At 32.1% G+C, this 19,679-nt stretch overlaps 1 protein-coding gene across 1 annotated transcript; it reads right to left on the reverse strand.

Annotated features, from left to right (window-relative positions):
- Positions 1-5,792: 5,792 nt before the first annotated feature.
- On the reverse strand, positions 5,793-8,573 carry LOC104883060 (protein FAR1-RELATED SEQUENCE 5-like). Its single transcript, XM_057392352.1, has 4 exons — positions 8,381-8,573; positions 7,234-8,216; positions 6,347-6,984; positions 5,793-6,231 (listed from the first exon to the last, which is right to left on the reverse strand). The coding sequence occupies exons 1-4, from the start codon at positions 8,571-8,573 to the stop codon at positions 5,793-5,795; spliced, it is 2,253 nt and encodes a 750-aa protein (XP_057248335.1).
- Positions 8,574-19,679: the final 11,106 nt, after the last annotated feature.

Here is a 19,679-nt window from a genome sequence, read left to right on the forward strand (position 1 = left end):
TGAAAACTCGTAGGTATCTGGTGAAAAAATCGTAAAATCTAATAAGTTCAGATAAATTTAATTTAGCAAAATTAAAGTTTGACACACTAACTTAATAAGGTATAATTTAGATTTGGTCTAATAAGTATTACTAATAAAGTCCAGCTCGTCTTGCAAGAGACGGTCTAATTATAATAGTAAAATTAGGCGGAGCCCAATAGGCCCAAAATAGAAATACCCACCTCACAAAACCCACAAACCCAGCGCCCCCAAAACCCACAACCCAATCCCAAAAAACTGAAACCCAAAAAATTAAAAACCCCTACCTGACAGTTTTTTCACCTCACAGTTTCTTCTTCAACCTCATTTCTCTCTCGAAATTCTTCCAATTTTCAACCAAAAAAACAATCGAAAACACATGATTCTACTAAATTTCGGTGGAAAACCATCAATTTGCATACAAAAGATCATTCCATCAACTTAGGTATGTATTTTATAGTCATATTTTCTTCAATTCCTGACTTCTTTTTCTACTAATTTAGGTGTTTTCATACAATTATCTGGTCTATAATAGCGAAATATGGCAAGACGAAAGAAGAAATCGCCAAAAATGCCAACAGATGAAGGTATTTTACTAAATTTCAGTGTAAATTTCAATTAATAAACTGCGATTTTGCTTGATATTAATTTTTGTACGATTTTGCTTGCGATTTTGCTTGCGATTTTGCTTGATTCTATGAACTTATGCATTCACACATTGCATTTTGATTTCAGATTTTACATATTAAATGTTTGTTTCTCATTATTAAATTTAGGTTTAGAGTTGTGGATATTCTTTTCATTGATTTGATGATTTTGCTTCATTCTATCAACTCATGCATTCACATTTTGCATTTTGATTTCAGATTTTGCATAGTAAATGTTTGTTTTTCATTGTGCAATTTAGGTTTAGAGTTGGGGATATTCTTTCCAGTGATCTGATGATTATGATTTTTTGATGTGAATCTCACTATGACTGTTGACAGATTTTGCTTGTTGTATTGTTGGACACATAAATGCAAAAATGGACAAATGATTGTAAATTACACATTGTTTCATTTAGTTACCATTAAACTTGTATTTGTAGCCAGTTTATGACATTTAGTTACCATTTATTTTAAGATAAGAAAGACTTCACAATCACTTAGCCCAACATCAATCCTAAATCTATAACCATCTCTATATCTAAATCTAATAGATAAGCTAAGAAGGATCTCATTTGTACACCTTAGGGAAAATAAATTAGTAGTAGAAGCATTGAAAATATGTTGACAAAATATTTAGTAGCAGTAAATATTAAAAACAGAAACTAGATAGTGAAGAAACTAAGTCAAACAGGGGATTAATGGATACTCTTACAGTAAATACACACAAGTACCTGTCAAAAAAAAAAAATACACACAAGTAAGAGGAGGAAGGGGAGATGTACCTTACCCAGATGCCTCCCACAGTCCTCCTCCCCCCTGCCCCATTGCCACTGCCTCCCACTCCCTCTCACTCCCTGCACTCACTGCACTCACTGCCTCCCCCTCCCTCACAGACCCCCACTCACCCACCTGCACTCCCTCCCCACTGCCTGCCCCTCCCTCACAGACCCTCACTCACCCACCTGCACTGCCTCCCCCCTCCCTTACACACCCTCACTCACCCACCTGCACTCCCTCCCCCTCCCACTGCCTGCACTCCCTCCCCCTCCCACTGCCTGCACTCCCCACCCCCTCCCATTGCCCTGCCACCATTTCCTTATTATGCTAATTGGGATTAGTTCTGTACTTCTATTGTTTCATTGGATCAAATTTCTTTTGTCGGTTTTTTTATATTTATTCTTTGAGGGGGTGGGTGTGATTTGATAGATAATATTGCTCATAATTTTCATAGTAATTACATGAAATTTGGTTTATTAGTTGTTTCATTTAGTTACCATTAAACTTGTATTTGTAGCTAGTTTATGTCATTTAGTGACTAATGAAAGTTATGACCACTTTTTATAGATACACACAATCAAGACACAAAAAAAGCAAAACCATACAAAACTGTGGCACAAACTTTAGCTGAGATGAAGAAAAAGGCAGCTAATGATAGAAAAGCTGCAGCAAAGGATAAAAGGCGCCAACCACCTAAAATACCAAAAAAAAGTGAGGAAAGAACATCTCCTCCCATAATTGAAAAGGAACAAGCTGAAGGTGAGTCAAACAAGGGGCCAAATGAGGAAAATCCAACACAAGAACATCAAGAAAAGGGAGGAAAAAGACGTAAACAACCTCCTATAAAGGAAGAAAAAGATCAAAAAGAGATACCTCAAGGAAAAAGAACGAAATTGGCACAATCACCTGGAAGGAAACCCATAACAAGGGGAATGAAGACTTCTCCGGAGAATGAGATGGACGCTTCACAACAATCACCTCGTACAAAAGCAAAGAACAAAGAAAAACAACATCTGAAAGAGATTGACCAAGATTATTCTAAAAAAAAAACCCGTAAAATCAGGTTTACATTTCATTCATTTTAAAATTATGTAATTCATATTTATTGTTCCTTTGCAAAAATATTTAATTAATGTTTTATAATACAGTATTAGTTGATATTTTATATCATTTAGTAACTAGTTTAATTCTATTAGTCACCACTTCAGGCTCATTTAACTTTTATGTTTAAATTATGTTTTTATGTCCATTATTCAACACTAAAACATTAACTTTTTAGAAAAAATCAGTTGCAAAACAAAAACAGGGTTATCACTACATTAACTCGTTTTGTGCTCAATATTGTTCATTTTGTCACCAGTTTATCTCAATTAGTTACCAGTTTAATGTCTGATGATCAATATGGTTGTGATGTTTGTTGTTGTTCCAAATTTGTTTACAGGGCTAAGAAAGTTTTGATTTCGACATATTGTTCCCCTAGTGGACTGTTCAAATTGAATGAACAACTCACTACAGATCAAAGAGTGCATGTGGAATTTATGGGATTTGGAGGATTGCTTATGCTAAACATGAATGCGTATTATCAAGGGATGGTGGACTGGCTGGTCCAACAGTATAACGGGAGCAGCCACTGGTTTACAGTTGATGCAACTAGGGGATGCAATATAACTGAAGATGATGTTTATGACATCTTTCAACTGCCAAAAGAAGGTGATCCTGTTGTCCAAAATCTCTTGCCAAAAGAGACAATCCAGATCTTTGGGCACAAAATCATTGGCGTGAAGAATTAGGATGTACAGGCAATGCACAAATAAAAGTATCCAAACTGGTTGAAGAGATTCTGAAACTACCAAATGGAGGTCGAAGATTCCAAAGCTATTATGCTATGTATGCCCTCTTGACATTTCTCACGCCTACACCACACAACAACATAGACATGGATATAACAAAAGCACTTTTGGATCCCGTGCAAATCCCAAGAATGAATTGGTGCATATGTGTTGGAGAGATTGGATAGAGCTGTAACAAGTTGCAACAAAAAAGGATCAAAGTATGTAGGTGGGTGCATCATCATACTACAACTTGTTTACTTCCATCGTTTACTTTGGAAGGGAATGCAAACCCCAACATCACTTCCACTAATTCAGCATTGGACATATGAAATAGTCCGTGAGCGTGTGCTAGAAGAGGTTGCAGCAAAGAACAGCAAAGGAGGAAGATTTGGTATGGGTGAGTGGGAAACAATAGTGTTCCCAATATGCCTTAATAAAAACAGGTATGATACTGCTATGTTTTTTATGTTGTTTTATGTGTGGTATAAAGTTTTTTTATGTCATCATAGAATAGCTTAACATTAGGTAATAATCTACTGTTCCCAATCTTACTCAATGGAAACAGGTTTGAAACTCAGCATGAAAAAATGAATGAAGGTCCTCCATTGCATCATGATCAAAATCCTACAATGACGGGGTCAAAGCCACAACCAATGGTGATTACAAATTCTGCAGAGAGGGTAATAATAATCAAGCTTCCCAAAGGCACGATGACCTGATGAAGAAATTGAAAAAACTACAAACGATGTAAGTTTAAATTTGCTCTTAAAATGAGTACTTTTTTTACCATTTTAATTACTTTAGTTAGCAGTTTAATTACATTTGTTACTAGGGTAATATCCCCATGCAACTGAGTTATAAAATTCTTAAGTTTAGAAAGACAGTGGGAATCAGGAAATCTGTTTTAGAGGGAGAATAAACTTTATTGCAAACTTGTTATGACAAAGATTTTCTTATTATGACAAGAAGGAAAATGCAGTACATGTTGTTGTTACCATTTTAATTATTTTTGTTACCAGTTTCATTACATTTGTCACTAGGTTAGTTACAAGGTACTGTCACAATATTTTTGTTATTATACATTAGTTCTACTAGATTACTTGCATTAATATTTTACGATCCTTGTAATTTTGACAGCCTATTGATCAAGCTCGTCTGAAATTGGGACGCGACCTAGAGGTTTGCTATAGCATGCACACGCGAAGATTGGAGGAGCTTAAACAAATGAACGAGGATGTTCCACAGGATGGATCACCCACATTAACTCAACTGTTAGAGAACCCTAAAGTTCTTCAACAAATTGATGACATTGAGAAGCTCCTAACAACAACAAGGCAAACAGTTCTAGATATGCCATCATTTGACTTGGGTATACCCGAAATGAACCAAAAAAAGCAACCAAAAAACCAAAACAACAAGAAGATCAAAGCAAACTTGTTCCTCAACAAGTCTTTACGAGACGATCAAAGAGACACCAAGAAGCACAAAAACAAGAGGCAACCACTGAAGTACTACCAAAAGACTCTCCTCCTATAAGAAGAATCTCTCCTAGAAAAACAAAGAATGCCTCCTAGAAAGCTATATTATGAATTCTGATCATATGGTTTTTTGCACAAATGTTGATATGTCAACAACTTTCATAGGGTATGTTAGGTTATATTTTGAAATGTAAATATGAAAACTAAGGGCAGTAGGCAAAGTTCTATTTTGTGACCACTATAAACCTTTTAGTCACCATATTATGTTAATTAGTAACCATATATGGAGAAGTGTTTTGAAATGTTTGTTTGTTTGGCTTAACGGTTCATATAGCATACTAACATTTCAAAGTTTATGTTATCAGTATTCTATTGTGGGTAAATAATTAAAACAAAACCAATATTCTTAATTGGGACTTGGTTGTAATATATCTATACCTACTTCATCATCGACAAATTGGAAACGAAATTGCATATATTATGCTGATGTTGAAATCGATCTTTTGGGGCATGGCATAGGGGTCTATGACATGGAGTCTAAGAAGATAAGCCAAATTTACCAATATTCTTAATTGTATTCAGTCTAATCCTATCAGTTACCACTTTATTCTTAATTGTGACCAGTCTAATCCTATTAGAATGCACAAGTAATTTTAAATATTGTATTATTGTGACCAGTCTAAAAACATAACATTTAAGTATAAAATACTAGAAACCAGTATTGTATTATTGTGGGTATTCTTAATTAAGATATTAGTCATAAGCCTATTAGTCAGTAGTTTATCTTAATTAGTGACCTATTATAGTCATATAGTCAGCAGTTTATTCTATTTAGTTACCAACTGTGCAACTCTTTAAAAATCATAAGTGATGAAGAAAAAAGAAAAATATTATTCAATTGCAATGAAGAAAACTTAAATGAGTCATTACAAAAACTTATTATTAACTAACCTCCATTATAATCCTACTGGTCAGTAATTTAACCCTATTAGTGACCACTTAAAGCTTATTAGTCACCCTTCTATCTCACTGTAAGAAAGTCAAAATAATCTTGCAGGTGGAGTGTAAGAGCCAAACTCCTTTGCAACATTTGAAACACATTTCCCACGACCTCTGCCCCTCTTGCTCTTCTCAATTCCACTCTTCGGCCTCACACTTCTTCCTTTCGTTTTAACCCAAGGAGGATCAAAAACAGTAATGGTAGAGGAATTTGATGCAGTTGATTCTCCAACACCTGATTCTGAATCACCTAAGTTAATATTTGCAAAAACAGTCAGCACATCAGCAAGATCACGCATATAACCCTTCTCCATTATCTTCCTTGCCTCTTCATTATCATGACTTCTTATGATGAGATTGTTATACACCCTAGACATTTGAAATCGCCAAGGAATGCAATCTTTCGTTAGTGATGACATGTTCACCCGTTGTTGCTTCAAACGGTCCCAAACTTCTGTTTTGGCAAACTTTTTCCACCGCCTTAAAATATAAGATGAAGGTATCTCACTAACCGAGTGCATGTGAAGTACCCTTAGGCAATGATAAACATAACATCCCCACCTCCTCATAATTCCTACAAGAACAACTGACAAACTTGTTGACACAATCAAAAGTGACTTGGTGTGTCCGTTGTGGATGCTTCTCAGGCCACACTTTATAAACTAATATTGTGTCATCCATAGTCAACAACTCACAAATAGTACCCAAAGAATACCCAAATTCTTGCTCAAAATCCCTAAACATTGTAGCTGTGTAAATTTGACTAGCATGTCTCAACATACCCGTCATAGGAAAATAAGACTTAGGGACAGATTTAGAATCAACAAATTCATCATTGGTTTCAGTTTGTCTCCATCGTGAAATAGTATTTTGAAACATACCAAAAAAATCATACAAGCTTGTTGTCTTGGAAGCTTGAAAGCCTATAGCATTATTAGTACTTTCACTACGTTGGGAAGACAAAATTCCAGCTGAGAAGAAGTCCTTACTCAATGCTGTGGACCACTTATCCTTCAACTGATACAAACGAGCAAACCACTTGTCTCCTTCTAGGCCATACTTCTTCATCATATAATCCCAACTTGCCTCAAACTCAACGCTATCATAACAACCACGAAGACATTTCTTAAAAGCATCGGAAAATGTGTCATCACTCTTCAAAGTCCCAAAGTGACTAACTGCATTCTGATAAAGATGCCACTGGCATAGCCTCGCCCTCGTGTTAGGAAACACCTACATACCACAATTCTGTTATAAACACATTTAAGATATCCGTACCCAGATAAATCCATTAAGTAACCATTTTATGTCATTTAGTGACCAACATAACATAATCCCTAAACATTACATAATAATAATTAAGTCATAAATGTCAGTTTTCTATCAAGTACTCATTATACCTTTATAAGTTACCAGTTTAGTGCATTCTGTGACCACTTTAATATATAAGATAAAAGGACTCAAAAATTTAAACAAAATTACCTGAGACAAAGCATTGCTCATGGCCTGATCCTGGTCTGTAAATATTGATACAGGACAAACTCCACCCATACATTTCTTGAAAACCTCAAAGAGCCAAACAAATGTATCAATTGTCTCGTCCGACAAAAAGCAACACCCAAACATTATATTCTTCCAATGATTGTTTATACCCACAAATGCACCACATATCAAATTATACCTATTTGTACGATAAGTGGTATCAAAAACAGTAACATCTCCATACAATTCATAATCATCCTTCATCATAGAATCGCGCCAAAACACATTACACAACCTACCCATGCTATCCAATTTAACCCTATAAAAAAAGTCATCCTCATCAGTAGCCCTTTGGCTAAGCTTATCGATGACAACTTGTGCATCACCTCCTTCAATTGCCTTCATCTTTAGCCTATTCACAAAATTGTAGTGGTCACGAGAAGTGTGACCAAGGGCCTCTGCACCACCATATTGGTGACATTCATATCGATATTGCACAGCATGACGCATTGATGCTTCTGTCATAACAGTAATTTCTTTCACTTTGCCATCCCTAATGGCCCTTTCTGAACGGTGGTAATGTTGCCACTCAGTACGTGTAAGCTCATGATTATGCACAAGCACATGACCAATAACTTCATACATCCCCGAATCATTTAACTTCACCCTCATCATTGCATTACACCCCGTCTTTGTAACAATAACCCTCCGTTGCTTCCGCTTTCTCTCATTGCCATCCTCATCAACAACAACATCCGGAACAGAAACAAAATCACTTTGACCATCCGATTTTCCATGACACGAACAAACAAAGTACTTTTCCTTCGTTAAATACACATTTCCCTCAACCCTACCAATCCTAGATGTATACTTCCTAATGCTAAAACCCAATGCTCCAGAATGCAGACGGTACAATTCATACAATTCCTCAATTGTTTTCTTTTGCACACCAATTAGACTACCACTAATATCAAGCTCGTCTTCTGCCACAAATCACAAAAAGACACCACAAAGCCTTAATCAGTGACCATTTTAGGCCATAAAGTCACTATTATAACAAAATACATAATGTCATATTCAGATATAAAATAACAACATATTTCTGCCAAAAAAATAAATAACATATTCTGCCAAGAATTTCTGTTACCAGTACATTCTTCAACAATTGAATCAACAGGTTGTAGTTGATTATGAATCATTGCATCTAATGGTTCATTTTCATTATGTGTTGCATCAACTATTTCTAGTTGATTATGAATGACTTGATTTGCTGATTCACTTTTATCTGCTGCATCCGCTAATAAAAATTCTTCAAAACCTTCATACATTTCATAATCCATTCTAAAAAAAAAAGTCAGCGATTGAATTCGAAAATTCTTCAAAACCTTCAAAAATGATTGCAATCAAAAATCTAACAATATAATTCAAACGAATTACTGATTTTGAACGTAATAAGTTTGATTGCAATCAACAATTATAAAGCAACAAAAACATAAATTGTACAGACTATTTGTGATTTTTTTTGAAAGTTTACACAGAATTGAACATAATAAAAGCAAGAATACGAAAAAATACCTCAATCAAGCTCAAAAAGATACCTCAATCAAGCTCAAAATTGCAGCAACTATTTGTGATGTGTTTCGATGACATGCAGCAACTCTAACCTAAAAAATTAAGTGAAAAAACCAGATTTTCATCCAGAATTGATTGCGAGGCAGAAAGCGAAGAAGATCAACATTAAATTGCAAAGAAAACGAAAAATATTGATGCAATTATTGGAAGAAGATTGATGATTGCAAACTTCCGCCGTTTTTTTTAGAGAGAGAACACTGAATTTCTGGTTTTCTGAGCTGTAGAACATATTAAATATGGTAACTGTTTCTCGAAAAAATATGGTAGCTGAATTTTCGGCTGAGGTGGCAAATGTTTTTGGCATGTTTAAGTATGAGTTGGATCAGGCTGAGAGTCATGAATTATTGGGCCTGGGCTGCCTACTTTTAATGTTATAATTAGGCAGCCTAGCCTAATAATTAGTGTTCCTAGCTGAAAATAAATTGAAAAGAATCTGGCCGAACTAGATTGTTTTAGCTAGAGTTTAATAAAGCAAGTCTGGCCTGAAAAATTCTCGAGTTTGGGCAAACTTTCGAGCCTGACCCGATTTTTTATTTGAGGTGGTTCTGGGGAATCCGAAAACATTTTTTAAAATTTTAGATTTTAATTCGGTCCGATTTTGACTAAAAAACCCATTATTTTAGACGAAAAAAAAGCTTTAAATACAAAATTCAGACTAACCTAACCCGACAAGTGAGTAATTTTTTTTTTTTTTTGGCGATAGTCCGACCAGCTATTTGATCAGCTCTAGGATCTAATTCTAGCAGACATCAAGTTATTTTTACCGTTTGAGATAGGTTGATTGAAGTATTTGAATTTTCTAAAATTTGACAGATTTTGAGGTAACTCTGAAAGTGACGTGAACATTGGAGTCCAGGTGTTAAGTGGGGACGGCTAATGAGTGCCACTCATGGTTACTTTATTAACCACGTGTGATGAACTTCAACTACAAATGCCTTGAGTTTGACCTTCGTGCTTCATTCGTGGTTTGGTTTTTGCATGTTAAACTTCCTCAATTTTCCTTCCTTGGTTGATTCATATGATAACTCTTTTTTTCTTTTTTATAATCTTCCAAGTAACACAATTTCTTCATCTATGTTAAAATAAAAAGGCAACAACACTTAAACTTGAAAGGCATCAAATGATTTCGCAAAGAAAGGGAGAAAGTTAATCAAAGTTTTTGATAGTGAAATGATTTAACATATGGATTGGAACCATGGATATTTTTACGGTATAAAGGTTCGAGGAAACATGATTTATATGTTAAAGAGCTGAGATTAGTTGTTTCAAGAAAAAAAATGTAATACGTGCTTTAAATTATAAAAACATATATAAGTCATAGTATATTGATGTTTATATTATCCGTGATTGCCACTGGGTTACATGACACTTTTACGTTATTCAAATTAGATTAATTTAGTTAGGTCTCCTACATAACATTAACGGTTAAAGATTTTGACATAAAAAAAAAAAAAATTATCTTAGATGGTACTGTTAGTATGTTATATTTCTTAAAATATACTAATATACTAAATTGTGTTCTTAAGGAACAATATCTTACGACACGTCTTTTTAGGTGGTTTACTCCATATGTTAGGAAACAGGGTGTTGTAGTTTGATTAATGCGGAACAGAAAATCAATGATATATTAAAGATGAGAAAATAATAAAGATGAACAAACAAAGAACACAAGGATTTACGTGGTTCAGTCAAATTTGACCTACATCCACAGGTGGGGGATTAGAGCTTCTTCACTATAATGGAGAAAATCAGAGAGAATAATACAAGGAGTCCTAAATCTAGACTAAAAGTGTTTCATAAGTTGTGTTAATAATAATGAACACTAGGAAGCCCTTTTATAATATAAGGAACCTCGTACAAACCCTAAAAGATAACTAAAAAACGAAAAAATATCGAAAAACGCGTTTAGCGCACAAAACGGCGCACGGTCGGGCGAAATCCGCCCGGTCGGGCCCGAGACGAAATAGTTTCCTAAGTTCTTCGTAAAACAGTCATAACTTTCTCGTTTCTTAGCAAAATTGGGCATATGACCTGTCGTTAGAAAGCTCTTTGAACAAGCTATCACCTCCAATTTGAATTACATCAAAACCATTTATAAATTAAGAGATATGTGCATTCAAAGTTAGCGTTATGCCATTCACAAGATTCTAGATCATAAATAACACCATATATCTAATAGATAATAAAAAAAACATATAATAAATGCATTGTATAATATTTGAATATAACTAGTATTCGAGGATCCGGACGTTGTTCGACCTATAGCTTCCTAAACTTAATAGATCTCTAAGCCATAACATAATAAATCCTAAACATGTTAAAACTTTTAACACGTAAACTCCTATTTTTTTTAAAAAAAATGTGACAAGCTGAAAATAAAAATTAATACTCCATTCATTTCATAATATAATGCTTGTTTATTTTGCTTCAGCTCAAAACTTTAAAAATTTTAACCAAATATTCTCATTTGTATATATAAAACAGCATATTCGTGTGGGATATTTTTATAATCGACTTAGGATATGTTTAGTTCACCTGAAATTTTCTGATCTGAACTTAGGGCCTGTTCTCCCCAGCTTATTTTCAGTTCAGTTCAGTTCAATTCAGTTCATTTCAATTCAGTTCAGTTCAGATCAGATCAATTCAGTTCAGTTCAGTTCAGTTCAATTCAGCTCTTGACAATACTTTTACTCTCACATATCACTATTCATTTCAGTTCAGTTCAGTTCAATTCAGTTCAGTTCAGATCAGTTCAGTTCAGATCAGTTCAGTTCAGTTCAATTCAGTTCAGTTCAATTCAGTTCAATTCAGTTCAGTTCAGTTCAGCTGTTTTTTGCCGAAGAGAACAGGCCCTTATCTGATCTGATCTAAACTTATTTTTTCAGATCTGATCTGAACTGATCTGATAACAAGATCTTATCTTTAAGATTTTTCTCAATATATAAGAAAAAATATAGTCATGTGGGGTCTTGTTTGATTTGTCTCAATGAGTACTTTATTAATATTCAATTATTATAATTTTTACTAATATGTAATGAAAGATATAGTGATTTTTAAATATAAGCATGATCTGAACTTATTTTTTCTGATCTATCTAATCTGATTAGATTTGAAATAAGCAAAAATAAGGTGAACTGAAAAAAAAAAAACATAGCCTCAATATATATTTTTATAATATCAACTTTTTATATTTTTTTCAATAAAAAATTAAAAATATCATCAATCAAATGTTTCTATAGTATGAGAGAGAGGGAGTAATATATACAGACTAGCCTTGTGGTCCTTGAGAAAACAGCAACGGCCCCTCCTCTCATGATTTGTGACCAGAAACTTCAATCAACCACAATAAACCACATACTACATTTCTTTAGTCTCTTCCACAGTTGTACATAGGTAAAAATGTAAAATATTTAAACTAATCGAAACTTGTATTTGCAAGACCCCAAAAATTTACTGTACTTGTGTGCACCAGAAGTAGAAGTATATAGAGACATATAACCATAAGACAAGATAAACTTTCCCAAGTTTAAAAGTCAAATATTTGAATTCCTATTCCTGGAGCCTCCTTTCTTTTGTCGAGGAGCACACCTGTTTTTGAAAACTGTGGAATTTCAAAATTAACAGCCAAATAAACATTGGGTAGGGTAACAAGGAATGCCTACTACGCCTACCAGATTTAGATATTGGACAATCATGAGACAATTACTATTCTTTCATTGCTAATTAAGATTCCTACTTGTTGATTTGAGTTTGAATCTGTGTGTTTTGTAATAGTAATTGACATTTTATATAAAATACTTTCTTTAATCTAGTCATTGATTTTTCTTTTAAGATGCAAACATTAGTTATATAAATTGACATGTGATTGTGTTACAAATTTTTCAAATGATACTATTTTAGGAAATATATTCATTTTTAGTGGCAACGCTTATTCTTAATCTTTTGTTATGAAGATGCAAATGTGCATAATGACACCACTTATCTATATATATATTTAAAGTAGAATCCTTCAGGCCACGTGTCGCAAAGTTAGAGCTTTCAAGCCCACGTGGCATGACGTGGCATGCTCCATTGATCAGTATTTTCTCAAAGCTCAATGAGAGTGTCCACGTGGCGAGGCAATCAAAGAATAATTCCTTCCCTTAATCACGCATATAATTGATTTGATATTGAATTAAATTAGGAAATCAGTAAGATTCATAATCAAATTGATCCGCAATCAATATAATTAAGAAAACAATTATTAGTATATTAATGTGATTGACGTTAATTATGGTTACAATTATGTAATTAAAATCTTAAATTGATATGTTTTTGGCCGAAATTTTTAGTTGTCATATTGGTATGTTCGAAAATTTTACTCAGTAACTAAACATGGCAAGTAATTTAAATTATCAATCAATCTTAATTATTGCCTTCGTTAATGGTAATTGTCAATCAATCATTTAATTTATATTAGTATCCGAAATTAATAAAAAAATATTAACATGGTAATAAAATTAAGATATCAATCAATCAATATTTATGCTAATTGTCAATCAACCATAATTTTAGGTGATTTATGACTTTAATTAGGCAATTAGTATCCTCAAATCTTTATGAATTTAAATTACTACTAGATCATTGGCATTTTTTATTTAATTGATTGATATTACAACCGTATCTTAGGGGTAAGGGATCCAAAATGTCAATCAAGTTAGTCATATATATTTTTGGAATCAGGAAAAAAAAATCAATTAAATATACAATATTACAAGTATAAATATAGACTATGTCATAGCTCACCATTACTCCAAAACGTGCCCTACTCCAAAATTATTCATTGAGTGTTATATGTATGCTTTGGATATTATAGAGTAGGGAGATCTTCTCTTCTTCATCATGGCGTCGCCAGAGATCGCAAGCCCATTTGGATATTTTTGATATTTTGAAGATAAAAATCGAAAGGGAATCCCACAAGATTTTAACAGAGAATGCTTTTTTTCTTCTAAATGTTGTCGTTAAAATTTTTTAAATGTTTGGTACAAAATTACCAATGTTGCATGAGAGAAAAGTAAATCACAATTTCACTTCTGAGAGCTATGGCTACTTTTATTTATGTGCACCTATGATGGACATCTTTTAGATCCTTTAGCAAGCCTTCAGTTCACAACAAGAACTTACTACATGCTCGCTGCGAGCATAAAACAACTTGCCAAAGAGCTATGTGGAGGGCGCTGCGTGTTGTCTACAATGTAAATAATATGTAGATAATCTTTTATTTTTAGTATTTTGTATATCCTGCTTGATTATATCCTTATGATATTATTCACAGATACAATTTTAATGATGAATACATATCAATGATACAATTCTCTTTAACCTCTGCACACAACAATTTGGCAGCTTCTTATTAGATACATCAAGAAATCAATTGTGTAAAACGGGTTAGTGCTAAAATCCGTTATTTACTTAGGAAAATTTTGTGGCAATATTTATCTCCAAGGAAAGAAACACGAGCATCTCCGCCATTAAATCGCTGATAAAATTTCAACTTGGAAAAATGATAACTTCTGCGACCACTTAAATAGCTCCTTACATATATTCAATGTTCAATGGCATCCTTCAACTTTTGTAAACCATCCTGTATCAGTAACAATAATAACGTGCCCCTCCAAAATACAAGCATTACTTAGCAAGTATTTTACCAATTGTAAGTTCTTCAAGCAAAGCTAAGTCTATCTTCATCTCTACTGCAAGGTGGAGGAAGCTCGAAGTTGTGCACTGAGGATAGTGGTGGCTTTCAAGCATTTATACGGAGCTATTAATGTATTTATAAGCAACTCAAAGACATTGTAATTGCTAAACAAGAGTAGAGTGACAAAATACATTTTGTGTAATTGATTTCATTTTTAGAAATTGCAAATGAGAGGAAAGTGAGAAAAAAAAAAAAAAGATTTCATCTTTGGTGATTTCTCTTAGTCGATAATAATAGAGGGAAGAGAAAAGAAAGAACATAACACCAAGATTCAAGCTCTTTGGATAACTTTAAATAAGAGACTATAAATGTTGTTTTTTATTTTACAATAAGTTTCTATCAGAGAAGCGTTACAGTCTTATAGAGAAAATATAAAATATATATATCAGAGAAGGATTTCTTCAAATTGGTGGGTGTATATTTTGGCTGAGATGTGTTTGTCTTCTTCAATAATCTCCAGATCCTCATATGATAGTGAAATAAAGGCACAAGGGGAAACATAAATTTAATGCGATAACTTTTGTACTTTAACAAATGTGATAGCTTTTTGTACTTTTATTGCATCAAATCATCAGTATCATACTGTTAATTTTGCTAAAACTATAAATGGTTCCACCATAAGAGTAATAATGAGTAATGGGAATGTTGATACACAAACACGTTCGACATTCTTTCAATGGATATAATTTGTATGCTGTCAATAATACCTATTATCTTTGCTATTATAATTATAATACACAAACAGGTAAATAAGTCAACTTTTTTAGCCAGTATTAATTATAAACCAAACCTCTTATGCATTTAAGGTTAGTGGAAGAGGATGAAACATTTCGTTTCTTTATATTGTGAAAGTCAATCTTACAAGTATATTGTATATTTCGTATATATCTAATCATATAATTTATCAAATTAATTATAACATAAATTTGGATTAAACATATTCATGAAATTTGATTTACATACTCCGTATAAAAAAAGGAAATTTGTATGCAAAAAAAAATTCTTTATAATTTGTTTGGATAACCAACAAAATAGTATCATGTGAACCTAAAATATTGCGTATATATGGATATATGAACAATGAATTAATTTTAACAGAAAAAAAAAACATTTAGATGAGGCAATTATGCATAGAATCATAATATTTTATATGAACATAATTAATTAGCTAGATCTTAACTTCTAAAGAAATTGGTAACAAGAATAAGGACTTGAATACTTATCTAAAAAAGATTTCGAAATTTGAAAATGTGAATATATAAGTTGTGTTTTGAAGGTGATATGGAGGTTTGAGAGAGAAACAGTGGATTATGGTGGATGATTTAGAAGGAGAAATAAAATTGAATATGAAGAGTTATATTTTGAACGAGATCAGATCTTCTGTTTTTATGGGGTTCGCATGTAAAAAATTGTGTATTATGTTAACTCTGTTTGATTGTTTTTTGTCAAAAGATAAAGGAATCTTACTTGAAACAAGACATAGTAGTATAAGAGTATTGTTTAAGTAGTGGTCTGTTTAGTTCACGTTATTCTAAGTATTTCAAGTAAAAAAATAACTTCATATGATATATATTTAAGGTGAGCTCTATTTAGATATGTAAGTTCGAATACTATAAAATAGATGCTATCAAATAGAACAAGTTAAATTAAGGTGAGATCAAATAATTCTAATAATACAAAATTGTTAAGGTTTAATAAATTTTAGTAATATATAGATTATTGCATGAAAGGTGAAGTATAATATAAAGAACATAAAAGAAATTGTAACATCGTATACTATAAAGAGCATTAACAATTTAATGGACGAAATTTGTCCCTTGATTTAGTATGCTTATTATACTCTAAAGAACATAAAAGTTCCTTCAATGTTGAAGGAATTTTTACGATGATATAACAAAAAAAAAAGATAAAACAACTTTTATTTATCTAATCGACGCATAAAACATTAGCCACTTCAATTTCCAACCAGAAGTCTTGCTCACAAATACACGTTATGTTAGTGTCAACACATTGCTTAATTTTATAACCATTAAAAATTGTAGTCGCTTTTAACTTTCAACCTATTTCCAGCAGTGGACATGAATAATAGTATTCATCAAAATCGATTATTATTTTTATAAGAACGCTTTTGCATCATAAACCAATAACACTTATTGATAGTGAGTAAAAGATTTGATCTGTGATCATATATCTTTCGAAGGCTGAAGATTGAATGTATAAATCAAATTCTGTTATTAATTTATTTTTGCCATGTAAAGAAGATAAGAGGACTTGGATATTTTCAATATTTTTAATTGAAAAGGAGTAGCTAATGAGCTTTCACGTTTCTATAACGCCTATATGCTTATGTTTTCACTTTTTTTATATAGTGTAGACTAAGCTACCAATGTACTTGGTATTTGTAACTCAAGTATAGTCATTATTACAAGAGAGGGTATGTCCATTTTGCAAGGACGATTACAAATTTAACAAGAAATTTACAAGGATTACTATAGAACAAAGAGAGTATTACAAATTAATTTACTTTATTTTCAACATAAAAACATACATGCTAGAAAATAAAAATAGAAACAAAAAATATGTTACATATATGAAAAACAAACAATAAAAATTTTAACGCTCTGAGAATATTTGTGGTGACAAATAGTGTTGAATTTATTCATTAGATTTTTCAGTCACAACGTTAAACATTAGAATAGTTATAAAATATTAAGGTATAGAAAGCAACACGTTTGTTGTTTTCTAACAAACATAAGTAATGAAAAATAATAAAATAATAATTAAAATCTACAACAAGATAACATAATTTATAAAAAAGGAAAAATCGCAAAATGCAAGATGATTAGAAACCTGATGAAAAGTAAAAAGTTGTTTTTAATAGAACGGTTTTCCCCACAATAAAAAATGTAAATAGTATTATGAGACAAAAAAAAAATAAAAAGTGATAGTATATATTACTCTAGAGCAAAGGGTATTAAAAATTAATTTAAATTAATTTTCAATGTAACATACAATGATACAAGACTATATAACAAATGTATATAACGAAAATAATATGATGAGACTTTTGGGACAGGTCATTGCAAATTCTTATTTTTATGTTGTAACTTCTTTGAATTGTACGTTTTTTTTTTTTTATAAGGAGAGAAAGCTTAGGAAAACCCTTCAATCAGGGGCCAACTTAAAACATCCTTGCGGACGAAAAGAGAAAAATCAATATCATAAGGAGGATAATTATAGACGAGATCCGAGTGAGAGTGTCCATGATGCGCCATAAGGTCCGCTGTCTACTCATAATTTTGAAAATCGTGATTTTTGGTTGAAATGGATGTTAATAATGACTATTGAAATTTATTAAATTTGTACGCAACCATTAAATAAAGTATGTATTTAATTTTTTTTTTGAATTATAATATCTCTATATCTAAAACAAAATCCTTGAAGCCACATGGTATGAAGTTAGAGAATTTTTCAATGAAGCTAAAAAATTGAGTCATCAAACAAAATGGTAGATATCACTTGGTGAAGGAACACAAAAGATTATGAAGATAATTTTGTAAAAAAAAAAAAAAATCAAAGGAAAGTTCAGCTGACAACATCATAATATTATGGTTCAGATTTAAGGAATTCTTTAGATCTCAATGGAAAGAAAAATATGTAACTATTTGATAACTTAAATAAAGTTTGTAGATGATTAAGAGATTTCATTTATGCAATTATGATATATTAAGAAGGAAGAAAGTTAGGAAACTCTTTATATCTCAATAAATATATGTTAAGATTATAACATAATTAAAATTAGTTTCATCATAAGTGGAGCATAATCACCTAGAACTAATGCATAACCAAGATCGAACTAGATCTATTCTATCACATGAAATTTTCAAATGTAAAGAAATGGGTTGGTTATTTATTGAAACACTTATCGAATCGTATTAATCATACTATAAGTTTAAATATTGACAAATCCAAACTTGGCTGTTAAATTTCTTTAACACCTATATCAACATACATGATTTTATAGTGGAATTAAATAAATGTCTATAATACCCCTTTGTTCTAGAGATAGGCGATAGGTGAATGTCAAGTATAAATTGAAGTCAATATTTTTGTTCAATTTGAAGTTAATTGTATGATTAGTGGGGTGACTATGGGAATAAAATTAAATGGATGAGGGTGGTTTATATTTAAGGTTGGTTTACATTGAGTAGGCAAAACAATATGAAAAATAGTATATGCTAAATTCTGATTTTACTAAGTTGCATAAAGAGGTGTGGTTTAATTTAGTGTGCATTTAGGTCGAATATGACCACTTTCTATTAGTAAGTTATGATAATTATGGTAATCATAATTCTTTATGTTATTCGCTTATAATTCTTTAAAGAAAAATCATAATTTTGTTTGAGTAAAATTAATGACTTTAAAATAACATGGATTATATAAATAATGACATCAACGTGATGTATTTATCTCATGCCGTTTGAGTTTTTTTTATTGCACGGGCTATCTCATCCCGTGCATTTTTATTAAACGTAAATTATGAATTATTTAATTTTCTACAAAACAAATCATATTTTCTATCAATGGGTAGCGTATTTCTTCTACTAAATTTGGTTAATTGTGGTACATGGATAATCGAACATTCATCTTCGAGGTCATAGACATGTTCAAGCTAAGGGGCTCCAAATAAAAGGAGACTACACTACTAAAATGAGAATAAAAAAAGATGAAAAACAACCAATCAGGCGGTGACAAGGACACGGGGTGGCTCAAGGAGCCAGCAACAAGAAAAACAATCACGTTACTTTTTTAGATGGGAAAGGGAAATGATCCTGTATCAACTATATATAGTAGAAAATATATATTTGGTATTTTCTAGAGAATCATTTAAAGGGGGCCTGAGTATGTCAAGGAAAGGGGAGTAATATGGTATTTATACCCCGTATGACACTCATTATGTCAAATGGAATAAAATTTTCCTTGAATTGTGTTTTGCAATGACTATACATAAAAGTCAAAGATATCCCTATCACATATGGGTTTGTATCTTCAAGTTCGGTTTTCAACCATAGCCAAT

The sequence above is a fragment of the Beta vulgaris genome, chromosome 1 (genome assembly GCF_026745355.1).
Source record: "Beta vulgaris subsp. vulgaris cultivar EL10 chromosome 1, EL10.2, whole genome shotgun sequence".
Taxonomy (NCBI): domain Eukaryota; kingdom Viridiplantae; phylum Streptophyta; class Magnoliopsida; order Caryophyllales; family Amaranthaceae; genus Beta; species Beta vulgaris.

Bases quoted from the DNA above. Each gene is read 5' to 3' on its own strand.
- LOC104883060 (XM_057392352.1), bottom strand. From the start codon at position 8,573: ATGGATTATGAAATGTATGAAGGTTTTGAAGAATTTTTATTAGCGGAT. The intron at 8,217-8,380 runs GTAACAGAAATT...GATTTGTGGCAG, and splicing joins AATTGTTGAAGAATGTACTG to AAGACGAGCTTGATATTAGT. The intron at 6,985-7,233 runs GTAATTTTGTTT...TGTGGTATGTAG, and splicing joins TGAGCAATGCTTTGTCTCAG to GTGTTTCCTAACACGAGGGC.